This window comes from Corapipo altera, unplaced genomic scaffold (assembly GCF_003945725.1).
Source record: "Corapipo altera isolate COAL_440 unplaced genomic scaffold, ASM394572v1 67, whole genome shotgun sequence".
Taxonomy (NCBI): domain Eukaryota; kingdom Metazoa; phylum Chordata; class Aves; order Passeriformes; family Pipridae; genus Corapipo; species Corapipo altera.
This window is the reverse complement of record NW_020884906.1, coordinates 5,428,493-5,455,298: the sequence shown is the minus strand read 5'-3', so window position 1 is coordinate 5,455,298 and position 26,806 is coordinate 5,428,493. Positions and strand designations below refer to the sequence as shown.

Genomic DNA, 26,806 nt, shown 5'->3' with positions numbered 1-26,806 from the left:
ATCCACCTGCAGCCCACAGAGGTGACAGTGGAGCAGAGATCCACCTGCAGCCCACAGAGGACCCCCTGCCAGGGCAGGTGGATGTGACCCCATGGAGAGGAGTCCATCCCAGAACAGGTTTTCTGGCAGGATCTGTGGCCATGCAGGAGACACAGCTGGAGCAGCTCATGAAGAACTGCAGCCCATGGGAAGGACCCACATTTGGAAAGTTTGTGAAGGAGTTGCAGAAGCAGAGGAGAAGCACGAGGAACGAGGAGCAGCAAAGACAACATAGGATGATGTCAGGATTGAAGTTGAGCCCAGGACAAAGGGAGGAGTGGAGGGAAGGTATTTTTAGATTTGTTCTTCTTTCTCATTATCCTACTCCATTGTTAGCTGGCAATAAATTCATTTCCCCAAGCTGAGGCTGGTCTGCCCAAGACAAATTGCTGATCTCCCTGTCCCTGTCTCAACCCAGGAGCCCTTCACCCCACGTTTTCAGCCTTTGTCCAGCTGAGGAGGGGGAGTGATAAAGGAGCTTAGTGGGCACCTGATGTCCAGCCCAGGTGAACCCACCACACCACACACACAAATCCTGGAGCACCAGTTCTTACCCGAACATTTAATAAGGCTGGAGTAGAAACAGTCTCTGGTTCTTGTTTCACAGCAGCTGCAGCCTCAGCCTCCAGGCCCAGTTCTAAGGCACTAAGAGGTACTGACTGCAGAAACAAAGCATCAGGAAACAAGTTAGCAGGAATAAAACCTCAAGGTTTCTGTTCCCAGGCTGAAACTGTTACAATCTGGCAGATTGAAGGCTATCTTGGAGCTTAAACCCAGTATTGTGTTACAGTTTTTGTGCATTTTATAGTAGAGAAGCCAGACTCCAGTGACAGAAAACTTCTCACACGTGACAGCATCCCCCACCTCATGTCCAGAAGTTAAGCTTATTTATGTTTGTACTGACCTGAGGTGTTTCAAATTGCTTTTCTGTATAAAGGTTTAAAATTATTAGCAAGTAATTTTCCCAACTCAGGACTGTGAAACAAGAAGTTCACGAAAACTCCACATTCTTCAAGCATTTGCTGTGAACACCACCCTCCCCACCCCTCCCAACACACCAAGCCCAAGCTCTCATGTCCTCTAGCAAACCCCTGTTCTTGTTTTAACCTGCTGAACAGCTGGAGTTGGTGCTGGATTTGCAAGAACCACGTCCGGAGAGTCAATATCAAAGAGATCATTTGGACTGATTCCACTCTCACTCAAAGCAGCAAGCAACAGATCTTGTCCTGGCTCCACCATCTCTGAAAAGAAAAAAGAAACAGAAGTGTAAATACAAGTTACATTTAATTTTGATCTATTTTCTCACAGCACTCCCTTTCCCGGATTTAGGTGCAGCCTCTTGTACACAGAGTTTCACTTTCTAGATCTGCTGGTTCTTTTGTTTGTAGGTTTTTCCTCTGTTTTGTTTTCAATAATATTTTTAATATACCCACCACATTTACAAGCAGGAAGAATTAAACAGTTTACTACAATGTTATCATGGCCATAAACTTAAAAACCCCACCTTTTCTAGTCTTTGTTGCACTTCATTTTCAAGCATCACAAGACACACCAAAAGCAGAAATGGTGAGACTGTGTTATGCTAATGAACTGTCTTTGTCAGCGAAGCAACGGCAGGAGGGAAGCACAATTAAACCTCATTTACTTTATCTTGTAACAAGTTAGTGATAAAGAGTTTAAGGAAAGCTTTTACTTCTTGCTTGCTGCTACATTAGGTTACATTCATTCACTGGAGAAATTTTGTTTGGCGTGGTGGAAAGAGCAAACGTGCCACTATGATAGTGTGTAACTATATATTAAATAGGACACCACCAGCAGGTCACAGGCTCCTTTATGTGGAGGACGAGCAAAATTAATTTCAAAAAGCTATTCTAGACAGTGTAAAAACTTATTAAAAAGCCAAATAGTCCATGTTTAAAGATGAAGAAGGAAGATAACGTGCTTCACTTGCTTAAGAAAGAAACCCTGCCTGAGCATTAAGACAAAAATTAAATGATTCCACAGAACTTGAGCTGCTGCCTTTACAGGTTAAGATACACCTCAAGTAGGTCTTCAGTTCACTTACTCTCCACACCCCCTTTACACCCACTGGTAACAAAAAACAAAACCCACCGAAGCCAAACACCTACTCTAAAGCAGGTAAGAGGACAAGAATATTTGTTGGCATTTTAGATACTCCTTCCCAAGTCTCCTGAACAGCATTCCCTTGCTTCTCCTTTGTACAGGCACAGCTCAGCACATCCAGCTGGCTGGTCACACATATTCCTCAGCACCTTTGGCAGAACAGGTAATTCTTGTAATAAGTTAAGCCTGGGGCACTTAATTCTTATTCTTCTTAGTTTTAGTCTGTCCAATGGCAGGGAGAAACCTTCCTGCAGTGGGTTCACACCAAGATGATGGCACCACAAGTGAAACAGTGGATCTGAGGTACTGGGACAAGGGGAAGATACACTTTTAAGCAAACATTTAAAGATACCCAAAAGAGTATCTAAGTAACAAACATTTGGCAGGACTGCTACTGACCACACACAACCCCATCAAACACCACTTGTCAGAACCAGACTCTTTGTTTTTAAAGGCATTTCAGGTGATCAGACAAATTGGCAGAATAGCCCGGTTTGTAGTTACCAGGTACAGAAGACATTAAGAAACATTAAGACACCTAGGAGATTTAACGAACCCACCAGCCTGTCTCCTGGAAGCCTGAACTGGTTGAGAAAAACGATTAAGAACTGACATTCAGCTTCACCTTTCAGAATGACTGAAGTTCCCATCTCAAAAAAGGGGATTATATACATTAATGGGGTAAGATAAAGCCTTCATTTTCCTCAGGCTAAAATCCTACCAGTGACCATCCCATCTAAGTTTAGACACTCACAGCATTGTTTACTAACTGGAAACCGGTGAGGGGAGAAAGGCTCAAGTGTGCAGAGGAAGTTTTTGCTTATCAGTAATTTTGGTGTTCAGAACTCAGGGCAGCCACCAAAGGTGAATTTCTCCACAGAAGGGGAATTCACACAAGTCACCCCATCAAACAGAAGCTCCAAAACACTCTACAATCATAACTTTACAGTATCCATTAGGAAGAGGCATGAACACCCTTAGACAAAGTGCTCAAAGGAGGAATAAACTGAAATCTTTCAGTGTCCAACAGAAGAAAGTGTCACTTGTGTCATTCTTTGGCCTGGATGGAGTTTTGATCTCTAAAGACAGATGACTAAAACTTGGTTGAGAGATAAGTGGCTGTACTGAATAGAGGCACAGAAAGTCAGAAGCTTGGGGTTGTTTACTTCAAGAAAACTAAGAGAAAAAAAATTACTCCAGATGACTTCTAGTCTACTCTCACAATGTACAAAGGAAAGGCCTTTCTATGAAGTTGAGACTCAAAACAAAACCAAGGCTAGAAAAAAACCCTCCCACCAACACCACACAAACACATCTGCCCCAGCCATCCTAAAATGGTGTCACCACCCATCAAGTCTCTTTTAAGTCAAGTTTAACATATCCATGATGACACTGAACTCCACCTTTTTAACCTTGAAAACCATGATGGCTCAGATATCCTAAGACAGTTTCACAGAGTTCAGAAGCAATGCTTTAACTCCTTATTTCCAAGTTTTCACTAGATGACTGGTGAGGGGAACCAGCAAAACAATTTCTACAACTCCAGGGTATCTCCAGTTCAGAGGCATCCCTCGGCACTGAGAAATCCCCCAGCTGCATCTCTCTCATGATAACCCCAATTTTAAGTCTTAAAAATTTGTAGTTGCTCACAATCCAGCAAAAAGTTCAGTAAAACAACTGCAATTGTTTGTCTGTCAGTTTGGACAATGGAAGTTTGACTAGTTTCAGTTATTTTGTTTCTGTACACCAGGAACAAAGCTGCATTGTTTGGAACAAAAGGAATTCTGAACTTCCAGAATTTTTACATTAAAAGTCACTGAATACTTAGCACCAATTTTAGGCTTTGTGTAACTTCCAAGCCCCACTGCTGCCCACCCTCCCTGTTTTAATTTAGCAAGGAAATTAAATGAGGAGAAAAATACAGGAGAAGCTGCATTGTGGTAGCTGAGTTTATTTTCTGTAACACATGCTGGTTAAGCCTAAAACATTATCAGGCTGAAACAGCTCCATAATCTTGCAAGGTAGGAGGCTCCTCAGTTAAGTGAAAAGTGACTTTATCAAGCTCTGCAGCTCAGCCTTGGCAATACTATATAAGGACCTGTTTGCCACATCTTCAAAATCTCCAAAAGAAAATACTTATTAAAAAGTTGTGAATATTACAAGCTGTTCCCTCAGCATTTCATCACTCCAAGAACTGTTTTGAGTGTGCAGAATCTTGCAGATAAGATTGTCTATGTTTAGTGAGGTTGTTCAATGTCACTGAGCAAAAATCAACCTATGAAATAAAACTAAAAAAAAAATATGTATAAAATGTCAACAGCAGTAGTTTCTCAATTATTTTCTTTGTATTAAGAAAAAATGTAAATTGCTGCCATTTCAAGAAGTGCTACCAGAACACACCAGGCATTTCTATAAGGTTCTCTTCTGCTGAAGAATACAGCCTAGAACTTTGATAAAAAGACAGTTTTGCTACCACTGTTTGGTATTATGTAAATAATTTCTGATTTAAAGACACAAAACCAGAATGTCATGTTTAATACTATGTCATGTATCCATGCCAACCTGGCTCTCTCCTTCCTTCCATTTTAGCTTTGGTACAAAAAGCAAAACAAAAAAGAAGAAAAAAAAGATTTTAAAACACATGTCGAGCAACCTGCTCTGTTTGCCCTGAGAAGGATAATGGTTGAATCCCAAAGAATGAAGTGGTTTCTGATTTTCAGGTCTGTGAGTTACACACTGTAACACTTGTATGCCTGAAGTGCTTATTTAAAAACCATAATCAATTAGAGAATCACAGGTTAGTCCAAATCAAACAGCACAATCAACCAGGCACAGCTATTCCCAAACCCTCTGGACACCTGGGCTCTGTCCTGAATCCAGCTGCAAACTCGGGTGTTAGTGCTTGGCCTGGGACACCGAGGGAGTTGGCAGCTCCTGCTCTCATTGTATTGGAAGGGTTTATCCCACTGGCTTTTTGAGGAATACATGTCACCCGGAAGCCATTTAAAATATCACACAAATACTGCAGTTGTAGAGACAACACAGACACGCCCCCCAAACTCCCTGCTAGTCTAAACTGGGAGTTATTAATGACCTGAAAGTTTCACATCTTCCTTTGCAGCCTCTCCCAACAGAGGTTTAAGGACTGTTACCCCCCACCCCACACAACAGGATTCTCTGGATATCCACGTGGGTTCTGCTCATCTCCCAGCTTTTGGCTCCAGAAGGCAACCTGGGCAACAACAAAAGAAAAAACCCAACCAACCCAACCCCTCCTGGCCCTTTCCAAGTCCCCATCCAATCAAAGAGTAAAACCCTAATTACTGAACTCACTCATCCTTCCCTGCCTTAACCCCAAGACCAGTAGTTAACGTTTCATTTACATGTGCAAGGTTGTTTTCACAAAAATCAGAAGTTAACTCAATCCTGGAAAAAATCCTACCCATCTTTCCAGTGTTGGTTACCTCTCTAAAGTCAAAGCCTGCAAGGACACAAGGGATAGTTCAGGGTGCTGTGGGATTACACTCTGCCTCAAAGCTCTTTAATGACTGTTCTGCAAAATTTACAGCAGTCAGGACACACTGCTTGAAAACGTGGAATTCAGAAGTTCTTCAAATATTAAGAGACTTTACAATGCAATGATTTGGCATGAAATCAGCTTTTAGACTAAATGGCTGGAGGTGATAATTTAACCAGTAGCAAAAGTTTTTAAGAAGTGAAAAGTCAAGGAGATAAGAGCAGCATGAGAGCACTACAACCCCTCCTTAGTTCTGGCCTGGGAGCCAGTTCCAGGTGCACCTCAGAGCACCAAAAATGCATTCCCTATATCCCTGACCTGCTCCAATAGCTTTTAGAGCAGCTCTCAGCCAGTTCTAAAAGCAAAGAAATTGTCTGGACAACAAGACAAACTGCCCACGTTTTATGTCTAAAGACTAAGATTGCATACAACTAGAACATCGTGGCTGTAAGGCAGATACAGAAAACCAATCCAAATGTCATGTTCTTACACAATTTCTGCCATAATAAATTCTTTGCTTTACATCATCAACTACAGTTCTTCAATTTTCAGGGAGTGCAGCTTGCAAAACACTCAGGTATTGAAATAATGTTAATCCAGACACAGTGCTGGTACTCTAAAGCCAAACAGGTTATCACTGAGTTAATTCTTAACTTTAGATCGTGTCGTTTGGTTACACCAATAATTTTATTTACTTGCTTTCCAGTTATCTAATAGATCAATTCAGAGGTATTTTTTAAGCATTTAAAAAATTGACCTCATCTGTAAGAGATACCAAATATCTAAAACCAACCTATAAGTAGCTGGAAGGAAGTACAATTTACACTCTCAAACTCAGTGTGGAACTTGGTCAGCTAAAAATAATAAAGAAATAACCTAAAAAAAAAAAAAAAGAAGAAAAACCCCGCAAGGAAGAAAAACCCACAAGGCTTCTTCCCCTTCAGACTATAGGGGCATTTCTACGTTAAATCATTACTCACCCTAGCAACCTGTGTTTGAGTCCCTGGACTTTGAGGCCGTGTCTGTCGCTGCGGTTCAGCTCCCCTGAGGCTGCGGGGCCCCGGGAGGGCTCTGCCGGGCGGGGAAGCCCCAGGGGAGGCGGCGGGAGGGCCAGAGGGTCGGCGGCTGCAGCCCTGCCACCCTCCCACCAACACGTGTTCGCGACATAAACTTCCGGGTTGGGGCCAGAATCGGCTGCGTAATCGTGTCCCAGGCGCGACTTTTTTGTTTCCAGACCTTCACCTCTTTGAACGTCCCTCCAGCAGAGCCGCGATCGCGGGGGAGGGCGGGAGGGCTCCGTCTCACGGCGGCTCTCGGAGCCGCTCCGGCTCCATAAATCAAACCCCCCCATCCCCCCGTTGCCAGCCCCGACAATCGGTGGCCGCGCAAGGAGCGCACAAAGGCGCGGGCCGGGCGGGGGGCTCTGCGGGGCGGGGGGGCGGCCAAACTCCCCCGCCGCCTCCGCCCCTGCCACAGAACGGGCTCCGCGGGACCCCGGGGGGGCTCCGCCGCCCACCCCCGCACGGCCCCGGGCGCGAAGTTCGCGGGACTCCCGGGGCTCGGCCGGGGCGGCGGCGGCGGCGTCTCCCCCGCCCTGGGGCCGCCCCCGGCCCGCCGGGACCCCCGCGGGGGCGGCGGCGCGGCCTCCCCGGGGCTGAGGCGCCGAGTGAGACGCGGCGCCGCTTCCGACGCGGCGCGTCCCCCCCCACCCCGGACACCCCCGCGGGCCGCGCTGAGGGGCTGAGGGGAGAGAACCCCGCGGGGCGGCCGCGGGGCGCAGCCGGAGGCGGCCGAGCGGGCGCGGCACCAGGCGCGAAGGGCGGCGCGGGACTCACTCTCTGTGGCGCTCCGTCCTCCCGTGGGCTCCTGGAAGTGTCCGCCGCCGGCCCCGCCGCCCGCCGCTTTCTAACTCACGGCCGCCATCTTTGCCCTCCCTCCCCTCACAGGGAGGGGGGGGGGGGGGCCGGGGCCCCCCCCCCCCCCGACCCCCGCCCCGCCCCCCCCCCCCCACGCGCGCTCCCCCCTTCCACGTGACCCCGCGAGCCACCGCCCCGCCGCTGGCGCGCGCTCGGCGCCACCACGTGACCCTCCCCGCCCCCCCCGCGCGGCCTCCCCGGTCACGTGGCCGCCGCCGCCGTCTCGCGCCCGCCCCCCCCTCCTTCACCCCCCGCCTCCCACCGCCGGGCCCTGCCGCGCGCTGCCCGCTCTCCCTCGCCACCGGACATGCCGCGACACGGGAGGTCCGTGCTCCCAGCAACGCGAACGCAGCAAGTTTCTCCACCCTCTAAAAAAAATAAAAAAACCCCGGCGAATCCACCGTCCTTAAAATAAGCGATGTCCCCGCGGGCGAGCCCCGCCCGCAGTCGAGCCTCGGCGCTCCGGGCCCGGTTCCCGGCGGGTGAGGGGGTGTGGGGGGGGGAGGGGAAGGCGGAGGCGAACGACTGCGAGCGGTCACGTGACAGCTGCCGCTCCAAGATGGCGGCCGCCGGCGAGAACGCGGCGGCGCGTTCTCGCGAGATTTGGCGTTTCTCGCTGCATCACGGGCGGGGGGGCGTGACGAGACCGCGCGTGCGCGTGTCCGTGAGGTGGGTGTACGCGCGCCCCCCGCCTGAGGCGGCGATGGCGAGAGCGGGTACGGGAGCTGCTGCGTGAGGGGAAAATGGTGTTACCTCAGCCTCCCCCCGGCCCTGCTCACGTCAGGCGGCCCCTCCGTCCCGTCCCGCCCCGCCGCGGTTGGTGCGAAGGCGCTGAGTCGGCTCTTAGTCCCCCAGTGCGGCCGGTGCCGCCCCGCCCTGAGGGCACCTCCACACCGTCCCCTCAGGGCCAACAACCGCGGTGTTCGGACACAAGAGCTCCCTGGGCTGCCCCAGGACAGAGGGACATCCCTGCCGACCCCCCTCCCCCTGGGAATGCCGCATGCCTGAAGATGTGCTGGCACAGGAGTTTCCCCTTTCAAACATCTCGCAAGCTGCCGATGTGAAATTTGCTGCTGCAGAGTGGAAACCCGGTGATCACTTCATGCTAGTTTTACATTTGGAGAGATCTTTTCAACTCTTGAGGCCCTCAGACTGATAGGCCCTCTTTTTGCCAAAAGAGACAACCTTCCATTAAAATGCTTTCCCAGTTGTGTAAGAATAGGAAAATTTGTAAGAACTTTCACACTGTATTGAAGCAAGACATGAATGAAGTGTGGGCAATCACGAAATTCCTTAGAATGTCCAATACAGATCATTTAAATTTTATGCAAGTTTGCTTATTTTATCATGAGACAAACTTAACAAGGATTAAAATAACCAATAAAGGATTAGACAGATTAAGGCTAAGCTATTTAAAGACAAAGCAATGTTAATTAAACTGACTTAAGTAATTCAGATTGATCAGTGATGCTTTGGATGGAGAAAAAGACGCCAGAAGTGTGGCCAGAGATGAGAAGAACAACTGAAATGGCAGCTTTTATTTTGGTTATTGCCCTCTCCACACTTCAGAGGAAGGCAGGATGAAGTACAGCTCAAGTGTGCTGAAAGGAACATTAAATCTCAACAGCTCTGCTCAGTCATGACAAGAAAGTGAGGGGTTTGATGTCTTGAGTTGAAAAGAGAGTTCCCCGTGAGGCCTGTGAGCAGAGTTTGTGATCATCCTCGGCTGGGAGAGGTGAGTAAATCCCACTGGTGAAAATGCTGCTTTCCATTGGCAGTGTGGAATTAGCACACACAGAGCTGTCTGCACGACCCTGTTTCAGAGGATTGTGCACATAATTCACAGATCTCACTGCACCTTTTAGTCAGGGATGATATTTTTTATAATTGGTACATTTTATTCTGAGTGTATTTTTATTTTATAACCTGTGAAATGCAGTTAGCACCTATTGGCGTTTCACTATATGACTTTGTAAAATAATGTTACTTAATGTAACTCCCAGCAGGTACTCTCGGGGCATTGTTTTCACTTGATTTCCAGGGTCTGAAGCACAAGTTGTGGGGATTTCATCTTGTGAAAGAGAAATTTGTGCAAATGCTGTCATGTTTATTCAACTGCAAATATGACTGGTGCTGTGTGAGAACTTGCTCTCACGTGGGAATATCTAACAAGCATCTTGTTGGTATGTCTGAAAGAAATTGAAAGTGTGATTTCAAAGGCAACCAATCTTAAAAAACGAGATTTTTTTAAACCGGGTGAAGCATTCATACAGAGTGAGGGGATTTATCCTTTCTGAGCAAATCAACGCCTCGTTCGCTCGTCCTTCCCTTCCCCCACAAAACAATTTCACATTTCCGCAGTAAAACGTGGTGCTCCCGGGAGCTGCTCATGCGGCACTACGGGAGAGAATATTTAGGTCACTGGGTTTTAGCTCTGGCTCTCGTGGGAGTCGCGCTGCTCCCTCTGGAGCTCAGGGATCGGCAGCGCTCTCCCATGTGCTGTCCTGAGTCCCGGGGACGGGCGGCTCCGATCAGACGCGTCTCTTTCGGGCTCTGTATGGAACGTTTTAACTTCCCCTCGGCGCTGGCGTTTGGTCGCAGCTCCTTGCAGCAAAGCCAACGTGTTTTGCTAATTCACGGTGCGATCCCACCGCGCCGGGAGCACAGGCCAGTTAGAGATGACGTTGTTTTCTTTGTTGCTCTGGGGAAGAGAATTCCTTGGCTTCCTTTGCCCTCTGCTGGTGGCCCGCGTGGCTTCGATGCCAATTCGGTTGCTTTGTTTAATATACATATATTATATATATAGATATATAAAATAAATATAAAAAAAATCCAAAAGCTGAGCAAAACCACAGTGAGGATGTCTCCCAAGATATTAGGAACAATGTTCCTCAATTACTGCAGAAGGAAATCATCATTAGTAATTGATGAAGATTTTTTCCAGTTGCATCCAAGATAAGAAGAGCATTAATTGGGGTGGAAAAACGCGAGCAGTGTCTGCACTGGTGTTTTTGTGGAGAGCTTGGAAGACCTGCCTTGATGGAGGAGCACAATGGACATGGATGGTCATGGACACGATGCCCAGTGGATGTCAACAGGGAAACACCTGATGTGTTTTGGTTGCCCTTCTGTAAAACTCATATGTTAGGGAAGACAGAGATGTAACAAATGACAGAGCCCATTGAGACCTGGGGTTGTTTGTCTCTCTGAGTGCCTCCTGTGCAGTCACACCACATTCCTGTTTTGTGAGCCCCCAACTGCAGATTGACAGCCCAGGAAGAATGAGGCCCCCTCTGGGCAGTTCTTGCTGAAGTTGACAGGGTTTTTTTCTGTTCTCAGGGAAAAGGAGAGTTTTCAGGTGTATCACCATCCCAAACCAGCAGATTATGTCACTGTGGGAATGCCCAAGAGACAAGCAGCAGCCTGTGGCTGCAGATAAGCGTTGGGTGGGAGGCCACCCCTGTGGTGATAACACTTGGGGCAGCTCCTGTGCCACCACCCCGTGTCCTGAGCACACACAGGTGCTGTTAGAGAAGGGTTGAGACAGATAAGAAGAAACAATAGTCATCTGTTGTTGCTCAACGTAGTTGTTCTACTTTTCATGGAGCACGAAAGTGGTAATATCCTGATTTCCATGATGGCATCCACTTGACATCCATCCAGATCCCTGATCCGTGTGTGCTCTTGCCTCATTGCTGTGTTACTCATTGCATTTGCACTTTCCTAATTTCCAAGTGTTCACACTGGTCCTGCTGGCAGCTTCTGACCAGGGCATCGATGCTGGAGGCTGTTCCAGTTCTCCTGGTGATGGGGGCGGCTCCGTTGATGTCCCACCTTGTGGTTTTGCCAAGCTTTAGGTGCCCTCCTTATGGAGTAGGAGACGACACGGGAAGAGCTTTGATGCGACACTTGAGTATTATCTGCTCTCCAGGCAATTTTTGAAGATGGAATGAATAGACTTAAATTTCAAACAGAGCGATTTAAGACAGAAATTGCGTAAAGCAGCCTAATAATTTCAGAGAGCAGTTTTACAATCCCGCCGGGAATAGGGGTCCCCCGGATCCCCGCTGCGAGGTGGCGGGAGCTGTGTGTACCCGGAGAGGCGCAGGAGGGAGGAGGCGCTGGCGGGGTCGCTGCAGGAGGTGCCGGTGCCCGGTCAGACCGGACGGGACGGGGGTTCCGGGGAGGTCCAGGACAGGACTCACCCCCGGCCCGCCGGGTCCGGGTCCCGCTGCTCCCGCTCGATCCAACGCACGTGGCGCGGCCCGGCCGGGGGCGGGGCGTTCCCCGCGGGGCTGCCAATCAGAGCGCCGCGTGCTCTCCGTGCGGACCAATCAGCGCCCGGGGAACGCGCGTTCAAACCCCGTTCCCGGGAGCTCCCGCCACCGCGGGGTGACAGGGAGAGGGCGGGCCGCGGCTCCGCGCGCCAATCAGAGGCGCGGGGCGGGTGATCGGCAGGCGGTTGGGCCAATGGGGTTGCCGGGGCAGCGCGGCGTCTCCCCGCGGAGTCCGGGCCGCCGCCGCCAACCGCCCCGCGGGGACAGCGGGGCCCGCCCGGCGCGGGGCTGCGGGGCCGCCGCCGCCGCCATGGCCGGAGGTGCGCGGGGCGGAGCGGGGGCGAGCGGAGCGGGAGCGGGCCCAGGGCGCGGCGGGCGCGGGGCGGGGGCCGCGCGGCGCGGGGCATCTCCGCGGCGCGGAAGCTCCTCCCGGGAGGCGCGGGGCGCCGGGGCCGGCGGGACTCCTCCCCCGCGCGGTGTGCGCAGCTCGTCGGGAAGGGGCTGGGCCGCCGCGGCTCGCCCTGCCGCATCCAGCCCTTTAAACATGGCGCAGGCCGGGGCGGCCGGGCGATGACCGCGGGCGGCCGCGCCGGACATGGCTCAGGCGCCGACCTTCCCCCCTCGCTCCTAGGGAAGAACATGCCCAAGACCAGGGCGGGCGGCGCGGAGAAGGCGAGCCCCGAGAGCGCCGACAGGAAGGGCCCCGGCCGCCCCCGGGCCGGCGGGGTAAGCAGTGCCCGGGCCTGGGCGGGCGGAACGGGGCGGGCCATTCCCGGGGGGCTCCTGCGCTCTCCGCTGCCCCCCGGGGAGTTGGGAATCGGCGGGCGGCTGCCCCGGGGAACCGCGGAGCCTCGGGATTCTGGGGTCCTGCAGTCATTGAGAAATCGGGTAACTTTAGGTAGAGTCGGTGTCTTCCCGTGGTTCCCCTGCGAGCAGCCAGGCCCTAGCCCCGGCACTCCCTCCGTGCCATCTCCCCCGTCCTGCAGTTCTGTCGTAGGCAGCTGGCTGGAGCTTTGATGGTCGCTTTGCATTTAAGGCCCAATGGAGATAATTGTGGCTGTTGCATTAAACCCCGGAGCCACTCAGAGCCCTTCGTGTGCTCTGCCGTGCTGGGAGAATCTCTGCTCTCCAGGGTCTGCAGCCTGGCAGAGACAAAGACGTGGCAGCCGCGTCTCGGTAGCGCCCGGAGCGCAGCGGGCAGGGAGCTGGGAATGAGGGGAGGAAGCTGCGCTGGGAAAATAGCTGTTGCTTTCCTGTGTGTTCAAAGCCTGAAGGCTCAGCTGGCAGGTGGACGCTGCACTTTGCTGCTCCGGGCTTTCTCCCAAAATGCCCATATTTAAACTCTTCACTAAATCTCGAGAACTTTGCAGCACAGGGTTTATTGCTTGCAGCTGATAGAATGGAGTGTTTTTGTAGTATTTCGTGCTTCAAAGCCCCAGGTTTTTAATAAGCAGGTTTTGTCTTTCATAGGTCTTTGAGAAATATGGGGGGTCAGGGTGTGTCCACCTCACTTGCTTTTTATCACAGTGTTCTCTCTGTAATGCTAATCTTCACTAAAGTATTGGTGGACTAAGGTTTGAGCCTTTAAACTGGTCTTATTTTGTGTGTCAATTATGTACACAGGAAGTTTGTTATTCACGATTATGTTAATTATTAAAATTATCCTATGTGTTGTGTGCTCTTTTTTCAGTGTATGTGTGCCCAGGTGTACAGAGATGTTTGTTTAGTCTGCTGTATTTGAGTTATTCTTTTTAACTAATGAGAACCATTGTTCCTTGCTTTCCTAAAAAAATGGAAGCACGTTTTTGTTATTTTCCCTGGTTTGCAATGTCTGAAAATTGCTTTTAATTGAGGCAAACTATAGCCAAGAAAAGCTCATTTTGGCCGAGTTGCATCTGTTTGCCCAGACCCTGAGATTTCAGGGTTGAAATCCGACATACACTGCCCAGGCAAAGGGAGTCAGGTGGCAGGAGGCTGGAAAAGCAAAGGTGACACGACTCCACTAAACTTTGCTGAATTTGACACTGTTCCCTGGAAGTGTCTTGGAGCCTGAGCCAGGAAACAAACCCCAGGCTCTGGTGTTTGGATGCCAAAGGGCTTTGCCATTTTCCTCACTGAGCTTGCCATTCTTCAGTGTTGTTTTTTTTTTTCATTAACAACTTTTACACTTTATTTTGTGACATATAATGGATAAATAAATAGCACTGTTTATCCCCCAAGCTTCCTTGAGAGGTGTCACTCAAGGTAGAGTGTAAAACTGATTCCTGTCTTCTGTGCTGCTCAGTAGAGCATATAAAACTGCAGTAACATCTGACACCTCCTGGGAGTAGCTGGTAGCTCACAGTCTCTGGCTATGAGGGGTCTGTGCTGGGCTTGGGCAATTTTTGCTGTGTCTCTGTATTTTATTTGGCTGCACTCTCTGAGCCGCCTTCCTTCCAAGGAGCTTGGGCTTGGGGTTTTTTTTAGCACCAGAGTTCATGCTGTGAAGCACAGGGCGGAGGCTGGAGTTGGTTCTGACTGCCTCATCCTGCCACATTTCATGTGAAAGCTCTCTCAGACTGAGAGTTTGCACCAGTGAAGTTCTCACGGTGCTCACCACTGCTATATTTTTACTTAGAAACAGCAGCTGCAGCATTAAAGCAGCATAATTTGCATCAGCACAGTCAGCTGTCAGCCCTGTGGATGCCAAGCTGAAGTTCCTGCAATCTCTGTGATGTACTGATTTTTGTGTGGGTCTGTTTTAGGAGAATGTGTTTATTGGCCAATCCAAAATCTACAGCTACCTAAACCCTAACAAAGCTCCTGGTGCTCGCCCCCCGCTTCAAGAGGAAAACTCTGTCATGTATCACGAGGTGAAATGTCAGGGCAAAACACTAAAGGAAACCTACAGGAAAGGAGCTGGTAAGATTGAGTTTTGGATTCTTATCTTGTTACATGTGCTCCCCCCACCCACAATTTGAAAACTTTAATACACAGTGAACAAGGCTGGGCAGCTCCCCGGGCCCAGCAGCTTTCCCAGTCCTCCACTGCCAACTCTACTGGCAAACTGGGACTCTACAAAGATGGGTGTGTCCTGATCCTTTTCAAAACTTCAGTCATATGCCCCAATTTCCCTACAATTAATACTCTGCTTCTTCGGGTCAGTGCTTGGCAGTTTGTCTAATTTTTTGGGATCTGCTTTATTACCTAAAACTGGCTTATTCTGTAATTTGACTAATTTATAGAAAATCATATCAGGTATGAGCTTGAGGTACTTGTAGGAGAAGAAACAACAATTGTCAAATTTTCAGGAAGAAATAAAAGGAGTGGGAAGGAGGAGCAGAGAACTGTGAATGCTGAGTGCCAGGGTTCATAGGGGCTTCATTGTAGTGACTGGAAATGGGAATGTTCCATAAGTTTGTGGAGAGGAGATAAAACTCAGATGGCTTGTGTTTAAACACATATTTTTAATAACCTTGGTAATTTATCAAAACATTTTGATGCAAATGCTTTTAGCCAGCAGGTGTTGTAAGTCCCTCTCAACACGGCAAGTGCCAGGTTTTCTGCAAACTCAGGGCCTTTAGCTCCTGATTTGGCTCCCCAGTTTTGACAAGGAAGTGAAGATGGCTTTGGCTTGTCCCTGTGCTGAGGCCTTGCAGCTGTGCTTCACTTCTCCAGGGAGTCTGAAACATCTGGCTCAGCAGATGGGACTGTTCAACCTGGGCATTTGCTCTCCATGAAAACCTTATTCAGCTTTAAGCCACACTCACCTGCCTCTGCAGCAGCTGTCTGAGCAGGAGGATGTGGTGTAGGGTAGGAGCAGAACTATAAACCACTGGAATTCACTTAAAGCACTCTGGTATAGCTGGTCCTGAGCTCAGAGCCTTACTTTATTTTCCTGTCAGCAGGAAAAAAGAATGGTGGCAAAATAGTTGAAGGTGCTATGAAAGCAGAAGAACAGAAGGATAAGGAGAGTGGGTGCAATCCTTCAGTGCCCTCTGATCAAAACCAAGAAACTGCAGAAACCCAGAAGCCCCCCCTGCCTGCAGACTGTGCTGAGGAGGCCAATGCAAAGCCAGCTCAGAAAAAGATGGTAAAAGCAAAACGTGGACCAAGGAAAAAGTAAGTGACTTGTGGAATTGTGAAAGTAGAGCTCCTTGTGTTCTTGGGAATATTAGACTTAGAAACCCCACAAAATCTCATCAAAGTATTGATCTACCTTGCAGAGGTTCTTGTTTCTCTTGAAAGCAAGGTCAGGGTATTTTATCACAAGTGAAATATTTGCTGGTCACCCGTGGAAAAAGAAATTAATGAGCCATTAAGACCTACTTTTCTGTGGACAAATGGGAATGTATCTTATCAGAAACAGAACAGTTGGAGGTTTCCTGGCTGAGCTGATCCTCTTTCTCATGGTATCAGAGTAATGTGACCTAACATTAATGAATTCCTTGCCAAGCAGTTTTCATGACCTAAATTTTCGAGTACCTTCTAGCAAGGCACACAGGGGGCTCCAGACTTGTGATGTGACCTTCAGTTTATTTCCAATGGTATCTCATTTTTATTGTTGTTAGTACTGGAACAGTGGAAGTAGTGTGGGGGAAAATGAGAGTACTTGAAGAGTACTGATAAGAAACACTGATTCATCTTGGTCACCTTTCAACATACCAAGCTGAAAATAAAAATTTCTTGCACATACCTCTGTCCTAGAGGTGTAACTTCACAAATAGTCTGAAAAGTGTGTGTGTTCTCTCTTTCTTATCCCTCAGAACACAAGGAAGGACACCAAACCGAAAAGTGACAGATTATTACCCAGTTAGGAGAAGTTCCAGGAAGAGCAAATCTGAATTGGAGGTAGTGCATCTTGTTTAAATGACATTACTTCTAACATGGCTGGTTAGTTGAAGATTTGAGGAAGTGTGTAAATATCTGTAAATGATTTCCAGTCTAAGTACAAATAACACTGTGCACTGGAAGTACTGTTAAGAACATGCTTAAAATTTGGAAATGCTGGTCCAGTTCTAGGACAGAATGCAGCTGCTTATGTAGAAATCTGTCTCTCTGCCACTCAGTTTTGCTGGAAATATGGGATGGTCTGGAACAATGAGTGTCACTGGCTAGTAATGCCTTTCAGCTCTAGAACACACTACAAAAGTTGTGGTTTTGTTTGTTCTCGTTTCTTCTGCAGACTGAGGAGAGGAGGAAAATAGATGAGCTGATTACAAGTGGGAAAGAAGAAGGAATGAAGGTAACTGCAGTGTCAACCAACAAATGCTCTTAGTCTGTGTACAGCCCATTGCTGTGGGTTTGCAGTCTGGCTCTTGGGATGATGGGTAGTACTGGTTTTCCTCCCACTGCTGTCAAATGCAGTTATTGAGACCAAGAGCTTACCTTTGGGTTGTTCTGATCACCCCTTTTAGAATTTAAAGCAGAAATGGCCCCTGGAAGTGCAGAAGAGCTGTGATTCTTGAAAAGCAGCAGCCTGTAGATAAAGACAGTGATAGGACTTCCTTGGAGTTGTCCAATTTACAGGGGGAGACAGGAATACTAAAGTGTACTGGTGGCTGATAAATGTAATTTTTGTAATCAATCTTATTGTTCCTTTAACTTTCTAACCTGTGTATGCTAACATGCACATGAAATGGAAAAGCTCACTGCCCCAGCTCATAGGGAGTTTAAAAGAAAAAACAGACACAAAGAGAAGAGTTAGGGTTTATTTAAAGTAATTCTTATTTCTCTAATTAGAAGCCTTTGTATCAAACTACCTGGTAACCTGGATGAATCCCAAACTCATCCTGTGTTTCTTCCACAATGCCAGGCAGCTTCTTCAGCTTTGTCTGCAGTTCACACAAAAATTCCCTTTGACAGCATTTTGTAATGACAAATCACTCATTTCCTCGTAATCAGCATATTTGCAATCATGTAAATACTTTCTAATTTCCCAGCTGATTTTCTTTTCAACTCTCCAGATTGATTACATCGATGGCAAGGGGAGAGGAGTCATTGCTACTAAACATTTTAATCGAGGAGAGTTTGTGGTGGAGTATCATGGGGATCTCATAGAGATCACTGATGCCAAGAAACGGGAGGCTGTGTATGCTCAGGATCCATCCACGGGCTGCTACATGTACTATTTCCAGTACCTCAGCAAAACCTACTGGTAAGCTCCTCTTCCCTCAAGTGTTGGCTCACAGAGGCTTTGGATGCCACTAAACCCTGTCTTGTTTTCATGCAAGTTTTGTGTTTTTAATGAGAACCGTGAATTATGAAAATCTTGGGGAGCACTGATCTATGGTCCAAGAGCCCCCTCCAAGTCTGGGCTGGTGGGTGACTCAGAGCAGTTTTCTCTGAAGTGCAGCACAAGCTGTATGGAGAGTTGTATCTGCTTGGATGAGATTTCTAGCCTTGCTTATTCTCTTCTAAAACTAACTCCTTTTTCTGAGTTGCAGGGATTTGGTTTGAAAAGCAGGATGGACATACTCTCTGGAAGAGAGGCATTTCCTTCAAGTGTCTTTGAGTGGGTGTCCTTGTTTTCCCAGCACCTGACAGCCACCCCAGATTCGTGCTTTATGTATTTGCTGTTTCATTTGCCCCAAACTCCAGGTCTCTAAAAGTAACTACTCTGACTACCTTCTTTCCTCCTTGGCTGATCCTACTGGATACTGGAGCATAGGTCACTTAACCACGTGTGTGGCCTATTAATTACCTTGAAGTGCCCTATATTCTAACTGCCTTGATAGCTGCTGTAACACTTCTTTGTGCAATGAGGGGCACTAGAGCTGGAGTATCCAGGTCTCTGGAATTTGGGCATGTAGTATTTAGGCATTCTCAGCCTTCCTTTTCCTGATTTACTTTTGCTGGTTTACTCAGTAAATATACTTAGCTTGGACACGGCTTTCTTGAGGGGAGGATATTTAAGGTATCCAGCCTTTCTGATGGTGTCTTACATCTGGATTCAGCTATTCCTGAAAAGAGGAGCTCAGTCTAGAGTTTTCAGTTTTGTGCTAAATTAAAAACCTCCCAGATTGTTTTAGTTTCCCTGCATTATTGCTGTCTGTTTAATCACGGTTGGTCTGTAATGTTCTGTTTCTCCTTCATTTTCCAAGCCTTGTGGGGATTCCTCATTCTTTATCCTGTTTGCACTTGGGTTTTGGTCCACAAAAACTGTTCTTGTTCTTTCAGTGTCGATGCTACAAAGGAAACAAACCGTCTGGGAAGGCTCATTAATCACAGCAAATGTGGCAACTGTCAGACCAAGCTCCATGACATTGATGGTGTTCCTCATCTCATCCTCATTGCTTCCAGGGACATTAAAGCAGGTGAAGAACTCTTGTACGACTATGGAGACAGGAGCAAAGCTTCCATTGAAGCTCATCCATGGCTGAAACACTAATTCATCTTCTTTGTTTTGTTTCTTTTTTTTCCTGGACTGAGTGTTCTACAAGAAGTCTGGATTTACTTCTCCTGCCCTCACGTCCCTCAGCTTTCTTAGTGGACTGCTTGCGGTCTTCCGAGCTCCTTACAAACTACCTTTTTGCTTTGCAATATTTAAACACCTATTACAGTTTTCCAGGCAGGCTTCAATAATTGATCTTAGATTGCCAAACCTTTCGTATCATAAAAGGAAACCCTCCCTAAAATCTGAATGCTTCTGCACAGTGACCAGTGCCACTTGAGCAGTCAAAGACTTGCACAGAAACTTAATCACTGGGGTTGTGCTTCTGCTTTTGCAAGAAAATCTCACGCTCCACTTTGGGGTGATGAACTCGGCGTTAACTCTGACAGCAGAAGTACTTCTGTACTCTGTTCATGTGGTGGCTTGACTGCCTGTCACACTGCTGTTCCCAGCCCAGTGCTGACAGGCTTCTCTGGCATGGATGCTACTATCATTCTCCAATAATTTGTGGTAGGAATCCAGTTTTTTCAGTGTCGTATAATCTGTTGGCAATGAACTTTAAATGCACTGGCACTGAGGAAAAAAGGATGGTCAGATTGGCTGCTTTCTTTGGAGAAATGACTCCCAGCCAAACAAGGATGGATTTTGATAGTCTGGGCGGATACTGAGTACAAATGTGAAGATAGAACTTCACAATGAGAATCAATGTTTGACATTACTTATTTTCTAAAATTTAAGAAGGTACCTTTTTATATTGATGGCTGATTGTTGGAGGTGTCTCCCAGAGGATTTTAAAGTAAAAGCTCTCTCCAAAAATTTTTGTATTACCTTCCTATGCTAATTAGCCACATCAGAAGCTATTTATTTACTGTGAATGCTTGAAGTAGAGCATAGCGGTTCCAAAAATAGGAGTCCTCTTCATGTGCAGCTTCAAAGTGTAACAATGAAGTTCATGCAGTGAAGAAAGTAGATTCCTTATTGCCTGGTCCTGTAGGTCTGTCCAGCATGGTCTGGTCCCACTGTGTTACGTGGGAGTCAAGCGCTTGGCATCTCATGGATGTTGGAATGTTACTGTTGGAGAACCAAATCTGGGATATAGGCAGGCAATACAATGCAGGTCCTTTATGTTAAAGATGAATTCTTACCAGTTGGAATTTTTGCCAAGGCAGGCTTGGCATGTGTGTAGATGAAAATGGCTGTGAGCCATCAGCCACACTTGCTGCTGGAAGATGTCAGCAAGGAATCTGTGGCTCTGTTAATGTCTTCTATTCCTCATGTCTTGAAGGCTGCTGCTGTTCCAGCTGAATGCCCTCTAGGACAATCTTATGCTTGCCTATGTGATAGGTCAGATAGCAACAACATCCTGGTTGTGTGCTCCAGCAGCAAGAGAGGTGGCTTAGTGATGTATTTTTTAAATTAAAAACTTGAAGACAATGTCTCTGTAAAATAAAGAATATATTTATTATTGATGAAGTGGCTGCTATACTACCTGTCTCCATTGCAGTTCATGAGCATTGGAAAGAAAGCTGTGAAAATCATTAGCTATTAAATGCTTGATATTTACTGCTTAACACAAGGCAAACTCGGCAGAGCCAGCCTGGGTATGTTCACATTTCTGAAGGAGTAACTGGAGACCTGTTACCTTCCATGTACTGAGTTTCAGGTAAGATAAGGCCAACTTAGCTGAGCTGGCACTGATTTTTCTCTGGTCTCAGTAGCAGAGACCTCAGCAGTGTGTACAGTATCCCCTTAAACTAGAGCACTTCCCTTAAGTCAAGATTAGAGTAAAATGATTCTTTTTATTTTATTTAAACGTTTACTTGTCCTTTATCAGGTTGAATAGCTTAAAACCTCTGTTCTTCAGCATCACTTCTGTAAACAAAAAAGGGAATGATATTCCTGTTTTACATAAAAACAAAGTTGTCTTCTCTGAAAGGGTTAACTGATAATGGAGTAGCACTGGGTCAGATGGAAATAAAGCTGATGTTGCACTGCATATGTATCCTTGACTTTCCTAGGAACTGAGGTATCAATATATTTCTCACAGAAACTGCCATTTGGATGTTTATCTCTGTCCCTCTTAGGAAGAATTCATCTTCTAATGTGGTGTAAAGCACTTCTCGGTGCTTACAAGATGTCTTTGGGTTGGGAGCTAAACTGCCCTTTTTGAAGGAGACTGGAAAATACATTCCTGGATAAAGCACAGGAGGATGGAGTTCAGAGCACATCTCTTTTCAGCTCAGAGGTGTATCCTGGCTGTTGTTAATTCGTGATTGTTTATTTATTTATTTTCCAGCACAAAGCCTCTGCTCAGGCAATGCAGTAACTTCCTTCCCTGCTGCCCTGCTTTACAAAATACATCATGAGGGCATGGCTAAGATTGATATTTTGAAGATGGCAAAATGATTTCAGCAGTTCATACCCTGCCTATACCAGGTGGCTGAGGTCAGACCTCTGTGGTGGTGCCTTCTCATGCACAGTTGCCAAGGAACTCTGAAGGGAGGCTGCAGCTCTGCCTTCTGCTGAGCCACACTCACATTGTGCATCCCAGCAGTTGTGTGAAGTGTCCTATATTTCTCATGCTGCCAGTGTGTGAGAGGGAATCAAAAGACTTCAGAGCCTGCTTTCACTTCTGAAGACAGTAAGATCAGAGTTTGATACCTGTCACTGCTTCTTTTATGTCTATTCAGGCTTTTCTGCTCTGGATATTCTACCTTTCTAAATGGGGAACCTAACTGGTGTCTTTCAGGCTTCTTTTCCCACTCCTCTGTTTGCCCTATATCCTTCCACTGGTGAGAAATCTCATTACTGGGGCAAACACACAGCTTGTGGCAGTTGATGAGAAGAAGAGAGCTTATGCAAAACACAGCTGCCTTCCCCAGGAGCCCTCAGCTGTCAGAAATGAGGTGTTTGGTGCATCTGTTCCTGCCTGAGCCTTTCTGCACCTCAGTCCTTCATGTGGGCAGAGCACGAGGCAGCAGCTTTCCTTCCCTTGCTGTGCTCTTCTCCACTATCATTCATCTCAACCCCAAACAGCCACTTGGGAATGCCATGTATCTCTTAAATATCATCTCCATTTTGCAAAATCACTTGGGTTGAGTGCTTTGATAGCTGGACAGGGTAAATATGTTGTTCTGATCATCACAGGCTCCTTTAATAAGAATAAACCCCACCTGTGTATAAAGGTTTATTTTCTACATGTGGGTAATATCTGACAGGAACCAAGAAATACAAAAAGTGTCTGTTATAAACAGTTTCTGAAAAAGCAGAGTAAAAACTATTCTGAAAGAATATTATACAACAGTTTTGATGAGGTTGCTCATTCTCTGCAGCAGGAGTGGTGCTGCTTCTCCCAGCCCTTGTCTCCTCCCTCATCAGTGCCGTGCTCAGCAGGAGTCCTTGAGGATGCTCATTTTCCATGTTTAAAAGAAAACCTAAAAACATCAACAAGAGAAAGGAAACAATAATGTACAACCGGAAAAGCAGTTGGAAATGCTGTGAGTGGCTGTGTCAATGTGCTCTGCTATTTTGGGGAACTTTAGGGACACGGCCTGAGCTCGTGGGTACTGTGTACAATGAAAACAAACCTCCAGGGCCAGTGTGTTCCCACAGCACAGGCCTGAGGTGCTGGCAGGGGAGGCAAATATTGCATTGCTTTGCTCTGAAATACTTGTTTTTCCCTAAAAAAAAGTGACTCTCTGCTTGCCTGGGTGGAGGTTGCCTTCCTGTGGAGTGCTTTTTCCACAGGAAAAGATTTCCTTATCAGGTTTTTAACTTTATAGGGGGAGCAAGAGAAAACAATATCCAGCCAACTGGGCTAGAGTTCAGCATCCATCCCTGGATTTGCTGTGGTTGAGGGTGCCGTGTTCTCCCAAATTCTGCCCAAAAAGCTGCAGACAAACTTACAGCCGTTTGATGATTGTCTTCTCCCCACTGTCCTTGCTGGTGCCAGCACTGCTGCCACTGCTTTCTTTTTCCAGTTCTTCAGTTTGGTCCTTTCTCTGTGAGATGATCCCACTGGGAAAAGAAAGGGGTTTGTTTATTTTTCGTGGGTTTGTGCATAGTGACAGTGTGTACATGTTAAACCCTGTGAGCTGGGACAAGGATGAATGGGAGTTCATGGGACAGGGATGGCAGCCTGGCCTCTTCCTTGTAGTGAATGGAAAATAATGAACTGTTATCCCTAAGTATTGCAATGGGGCTATGCTTTAGTGAGAACACTAAAGTAACAAGATGACTTCTTCACAGAAGAAAACTGGCAAATCATAATGGGAGTGAAAGGGATGTGGAATTACACATTGGATATGTAGGGAGGTCCAAGGATAACAGGATGGTGCAGACACACAAAGTGAATTCCTGCATGGGTGGATCTGTGGTACCTTCAGCACAGCCACCAAGGCTGGGAACACATGGGATATTCCCAGCTCCCCTGCAAGGCAGGTGCCTGTTCCTCTTTCCACCCTACAGAGGAGAGAAGAAAGGCTTTGCCTCAGCTCTCAATTGTGTGATCCTACTTGGCTCTTCCTACACTCCACAGGTTGTAACCTCCTGCTTCAGGCACCAGCTTCAGCTTTACCAAAGGAGTTTTCCCTGCTTGGAACCAGGTTGGACTTTCCCAGCCTGCACACTCAGTGTTTTCACAGCCTGCCAGTCACTGTCCTGAGCTGACCTCATTTGTTGGGAGAGCTGAGTGGATCAAAGCCTGTGCCTGCAGGAGCCAGAGGCTGAGAGCAGCCAAGCAACACTTGACTGGGTTTGGAAGCACAAACACAGAGTATCTAGAAACTGGTGTGACATCAGGAATGGGGTAATTCTGGGGCAGATTCTCCTCTTGGAGAAAAAGGACTATGAGCTGTTTGGTGACACTGCAGAGCTGTAATATCTGCACAACTTCTACCTAGAAATCACCATGAAAACTGCAATCCCCAAACACCATCAGTGAGTGTGAGCCAGTCCTTGCTTGGGAGGATGTTTGGTACCTTGTGCTAAACTGAGCTTATTTCCTGTGTGCATAATAGAGCTTATTTCCAATATACACAAGACATTTTAGATCATATATTTATCCTCTTCCCCTGCACAACAACTCTTTATGGCTGTACAATTACAATTAGAATTTTATGTGACTGTTTAAAGGGAAGATGGACTTTGGCTTAAGCTACAGCAGTCTACAAGGAGATAACCTCATAAATTACTTGGACTGAAAAGCAGCACTGACACACTCAGTGCACAGCACTGTGACTGAAATCACTCAAAACCTGAAAACATTCCCACTGTTAATTTTTAACTTGGCCTGTACTAAGCTGTGTAACAGTTGGGAAATCAAAGCAAGAAGCCATTTCACTGGCTGCACAGCAAAGCATTCAGCTGAGCTGGGGAAGTGCTGTCAGGCAGTTTGTAAATTCTTGGATTTAACTTTTAACTTCTTGGCTTAACCTGCCTGTTACAGACCAGACAAAGGGCAGGGTCACTGTATCCTGGAGGCTGTTGCTGAGATACTTCAACTGAAATCTGATGTGCTTATTTTGTGTCCAGATTAAGAAGTAGTTTCTTGCTCCAAAGAGTTTATAATCTAATCTGAGGATGGGCAAGGGTTGAAGAGAGCAGCCTTGGGGGTGAATGAATTTGTAGCACCAAGAGCAAGACCCTTCCCTCATCCCACGCTCTGGCTCACACAGGTTCTCCCAGGCTGTTCCCTTTGAGAAAGACCAAACCCTCCTCTCAAAGCACTTGTTCTGCACAGTTCAAGTGCCTTACACAACCCTCTGTTGGCAGTCCTTCTCTTGAATGATGAAAGAGCTCAATATTCTGTCCCTAGAGCAGTCCATACCCCCATGGGAGATAAGGCAGTGTCCCCACACTGCAGGAGGAAGGAAACTTTGACTCAAGCTGAGCTGGAAACCCCCATGCTCTTTGGTGTGTGGTGTGGCTTTGAACACTGTGTGTGTCCAACTGCTGTGACTGCACAGATGGATTCCTGTGCACGGGAACCCATTGGATGGGGAGTGGGAGTAACTGTGCGTAGGGGACAACTCTGGGAACAGGCTGAGAACTGTGCAGAGCAAAAGGGAGTTTAGTTTTAAAATTATGTTGCATAGAGACTTCATTGTTCCCCTGTTTTTCTTTGAAAGCTTTCGGGAGCACAGGTGTCTCTTACACGCCTGGGCAGTGCCTGGCCCAAGCCTGCCATGTTCTCGTCTGATAAGCTCCCCAGACAAGAATTAATTAATTGTTACTAGTGTTATTAATTCTTTAGTGCCTTCATGCTGTACCTCTTATAGCACTGTAGCTCCTCTTGCACCACCAGAAGCTGAGCTTTCAGCTGGTTTCTCTCTTGCAACACATCTCTGAGCTCCTGCAATGTGAACCGTGGCCGGTTGGGATCTGTGAGGTCAATCACCATTTTATCTGGTCCAAGGCTGACCTGGAAAAGAAACAGTGCTGGTCATGATCTTGTAACCTCTCAAAACCATGGAGTAATTTGTAGGACTAGTACAAGTTGATCACAATCCTGATTTTTTTCCCAAGCAGTTAATTATAGTTCTTCATATTACTTTTGTATTCCCTTGGTGACTGCATTTCCAGCCCCAACTGTGACAGACTCTGACCACAGCTAAAAGCAATGTCTCTGTCCCAAAGTGTTTGCAATTTAGTTTGCCAAGAAGCTGCTTTTATCAGCTTTTCTGATGGTGGGAGAGGCCAAGCAATCTAACATCACATCTGTGGCAGAGATAGGTGAGAACTGAATTCTCCTTTCCTAATTTAAGACCTTTGTGGTAATGGCTTCTTTTTGGTCACAGTTTCTCTTGCACAGAGTAACGAAGCTCCAGCGTTTGCTTTGTTTGGCAAGTTGTTTCATGTGGGGCCGGTGCTGTGTGAGAACTGAACACGGTGGGTTTGTACCCGGTGAACTCTGTGAGCGCCTGAACAACTGTGCTGGCACCGCACGTTGCTGAGATAAAGCGGTGAAACGGGAGCGGGGGATCCACAGCACTGTGACCTGTAAGCAGCCCACGGGAAGAGCTCCAAGGCTTCATGGCCAAAGACGGGAATTGACATTGTGAGACTCGTTCTGCTGCGGCAAAAGAGACCACGAGCGTCCTCCGGCCCCTCTGGTGTTGCTCGGGGTGGGCTCCACGACCCGCACGCGTCCGGCCCGTGTCCCTGTGCCCCGGCCGGTCCCGCACCCACCTGCGGGGCGCTGCCTGGGGCCGCCGCCGCCCGCAGCTGCTCCAGCTCCCGCCGCAGACTGTCCCGCTCCCGCCGCAGCTGCTCCTCGGCCACGCTGCTCTCGCTCACCAGCGCCTCCAGCATCTCCAGCACCCGCACGATCCTGAACTGCAGCCGCGCGCGGGCGGCGGGGAGCTCGGGCCCGGCGCGGAGCTGCAGCAGGTCCCGGCCCACCACGGCCGAGATGTCGTACACATCGGCGGCCGTCAGCTGGAACGGGCTCTTCTCCAGGGCGCTCTCCGGGCCGCCATCCCCATCTTCCTCCTCCTCCTCGTCCAGCTCCTCCTCCTCCTCCTGCCGGCCCCGCTGCATTCCCGCCGCTCCCTCCCTCCCG

At 47.8% G+C, this 26,806-nt stretch overlaps 5 protein-coding genes across 7 annotated transcripts in view; 1 reads left to right on the top strand and 4 right to left on the bottom strand.

Annotated features, from left to right (window-relative positions):
- Window positions 1–7,650, bottom strand: part of SBNO1 (strawberry notch homolog 1) — a 32,720-nt gene extending 25,070 nt beyond the window's left edge. The window contains exons 1-3 of one of the 2 annotated variants that reach the window (XM_027651950.1): window positions 7,516–7,650; window positions 1,147–1,280; window positions 594–698 (exon numbers count right to left, since the gene is read on the bottom strand). In XM_027651950.1, coding sequence (XP_027507751.1) covers window positions 594–698; window positions 1,147–1,278 — 237 coding nt within the window. In that variant the 5' untranslated portion in view covers window positions 1,279–1,280; window positions 7,516–7,650. Of the gene's footprint in view, window positions 1–593; window positions 699–1,146; window positions 1,281–6,660; window positions 7,035–7,515 lie in introns of those variants that run through there. The other variant, XM_027651951.1, reaches the window with a different exon arrangement.
- A 4,147-nt stretch (window positions 7,651–11,797) lies between these two features.
- LOC113951384 (basic proline-rich protein-like) lies at window positions 11,798–12,403 on the bottom strand. Its single transcript, XM_027652316.1, has one exon. It carries the CDS (start codon window positions 12,401–12,403, stop codon window positions 11,798–11,800), a length of 606 nt encoding a protein of 201 aa, XP_027508117.1.
- Window positions 12,404–12,410: 7 nt separating this feature from the next.
- KMT5A (lysine methyltransferase 5A) lies at window positions 12,411–24,285 on the top strand. Of its 2 annotated transcripts, none has more exons than XM_027652219.1 (7): window positions 12,411–12,599; window positions 14,618–14,774; window positions 15,758–15,974; window positions 16,619–16,703; window positions 17,038–17,097; window positions 17,819–18,009; window positions 19,032–21,241. In XM_027652219.1, the coding sequence occupies exons 1-7, from the start codon at window positions 12,444–12,446 to the stop codon at window positions 19,240–19,242; spliced, it is 1,077 nt and encodes a 358-aa protein (XP_027508020.1). In that variant the 5' UTR covers window positions 12,411–12,443; the 3' UTR covers window positions 19,243–21,241. The 2 variants fall into 2 exon arrangements, with proteins under 2 accessions (XP_027508020.1, XP_027508021.1); XM_027652220.1 differs by lacking the exon at window positions 19,032–21,241 and adding an exon at window positions 23,783–24,285 and having other exon boundaries at window positions 12,414–12,599.
- RILPL1 (Rab interacting lysosomal protein like 1) overlaps window positions 19,356–26,806 on the bottom strand; it is a 31,570-nt gene continuing 24,119 nt past the window's right edge. Inside the window, exon 8 of the transcript XR_003529112.1 lies at window positions 19,356–19,367. The gene's annotated coding sequence lies outside the window, so the exon portion shown is untranslated. The remainder of the gene's footprint in view (window positions 19,368–26,806) is intronic.
- RILPL2 (Rab interacting lysosomal protein like 2) lies at window positions 21,540–26,801 on the bottom strand. The gene is made up of 4 exons (XM_027652225.1): window positions 26,434–26,801; window positions 25,515–25,666; window positions 23,152–23,262; window positions 21,540–22,679 (listed from the first exon to the last, which is right to left on the bottom strand). The coding sequence occupies exons 1-4, from the start codon at window positions 26,782–26,784 to the stop codon at window positions 22,655–22,657; spliced, it is 639 nt and encodes a 212-aa protein (XP_027508026.1). The 5' UTR covers window positions 26,785–26,801; the 3' UTR covers window positions 21,540–22,654.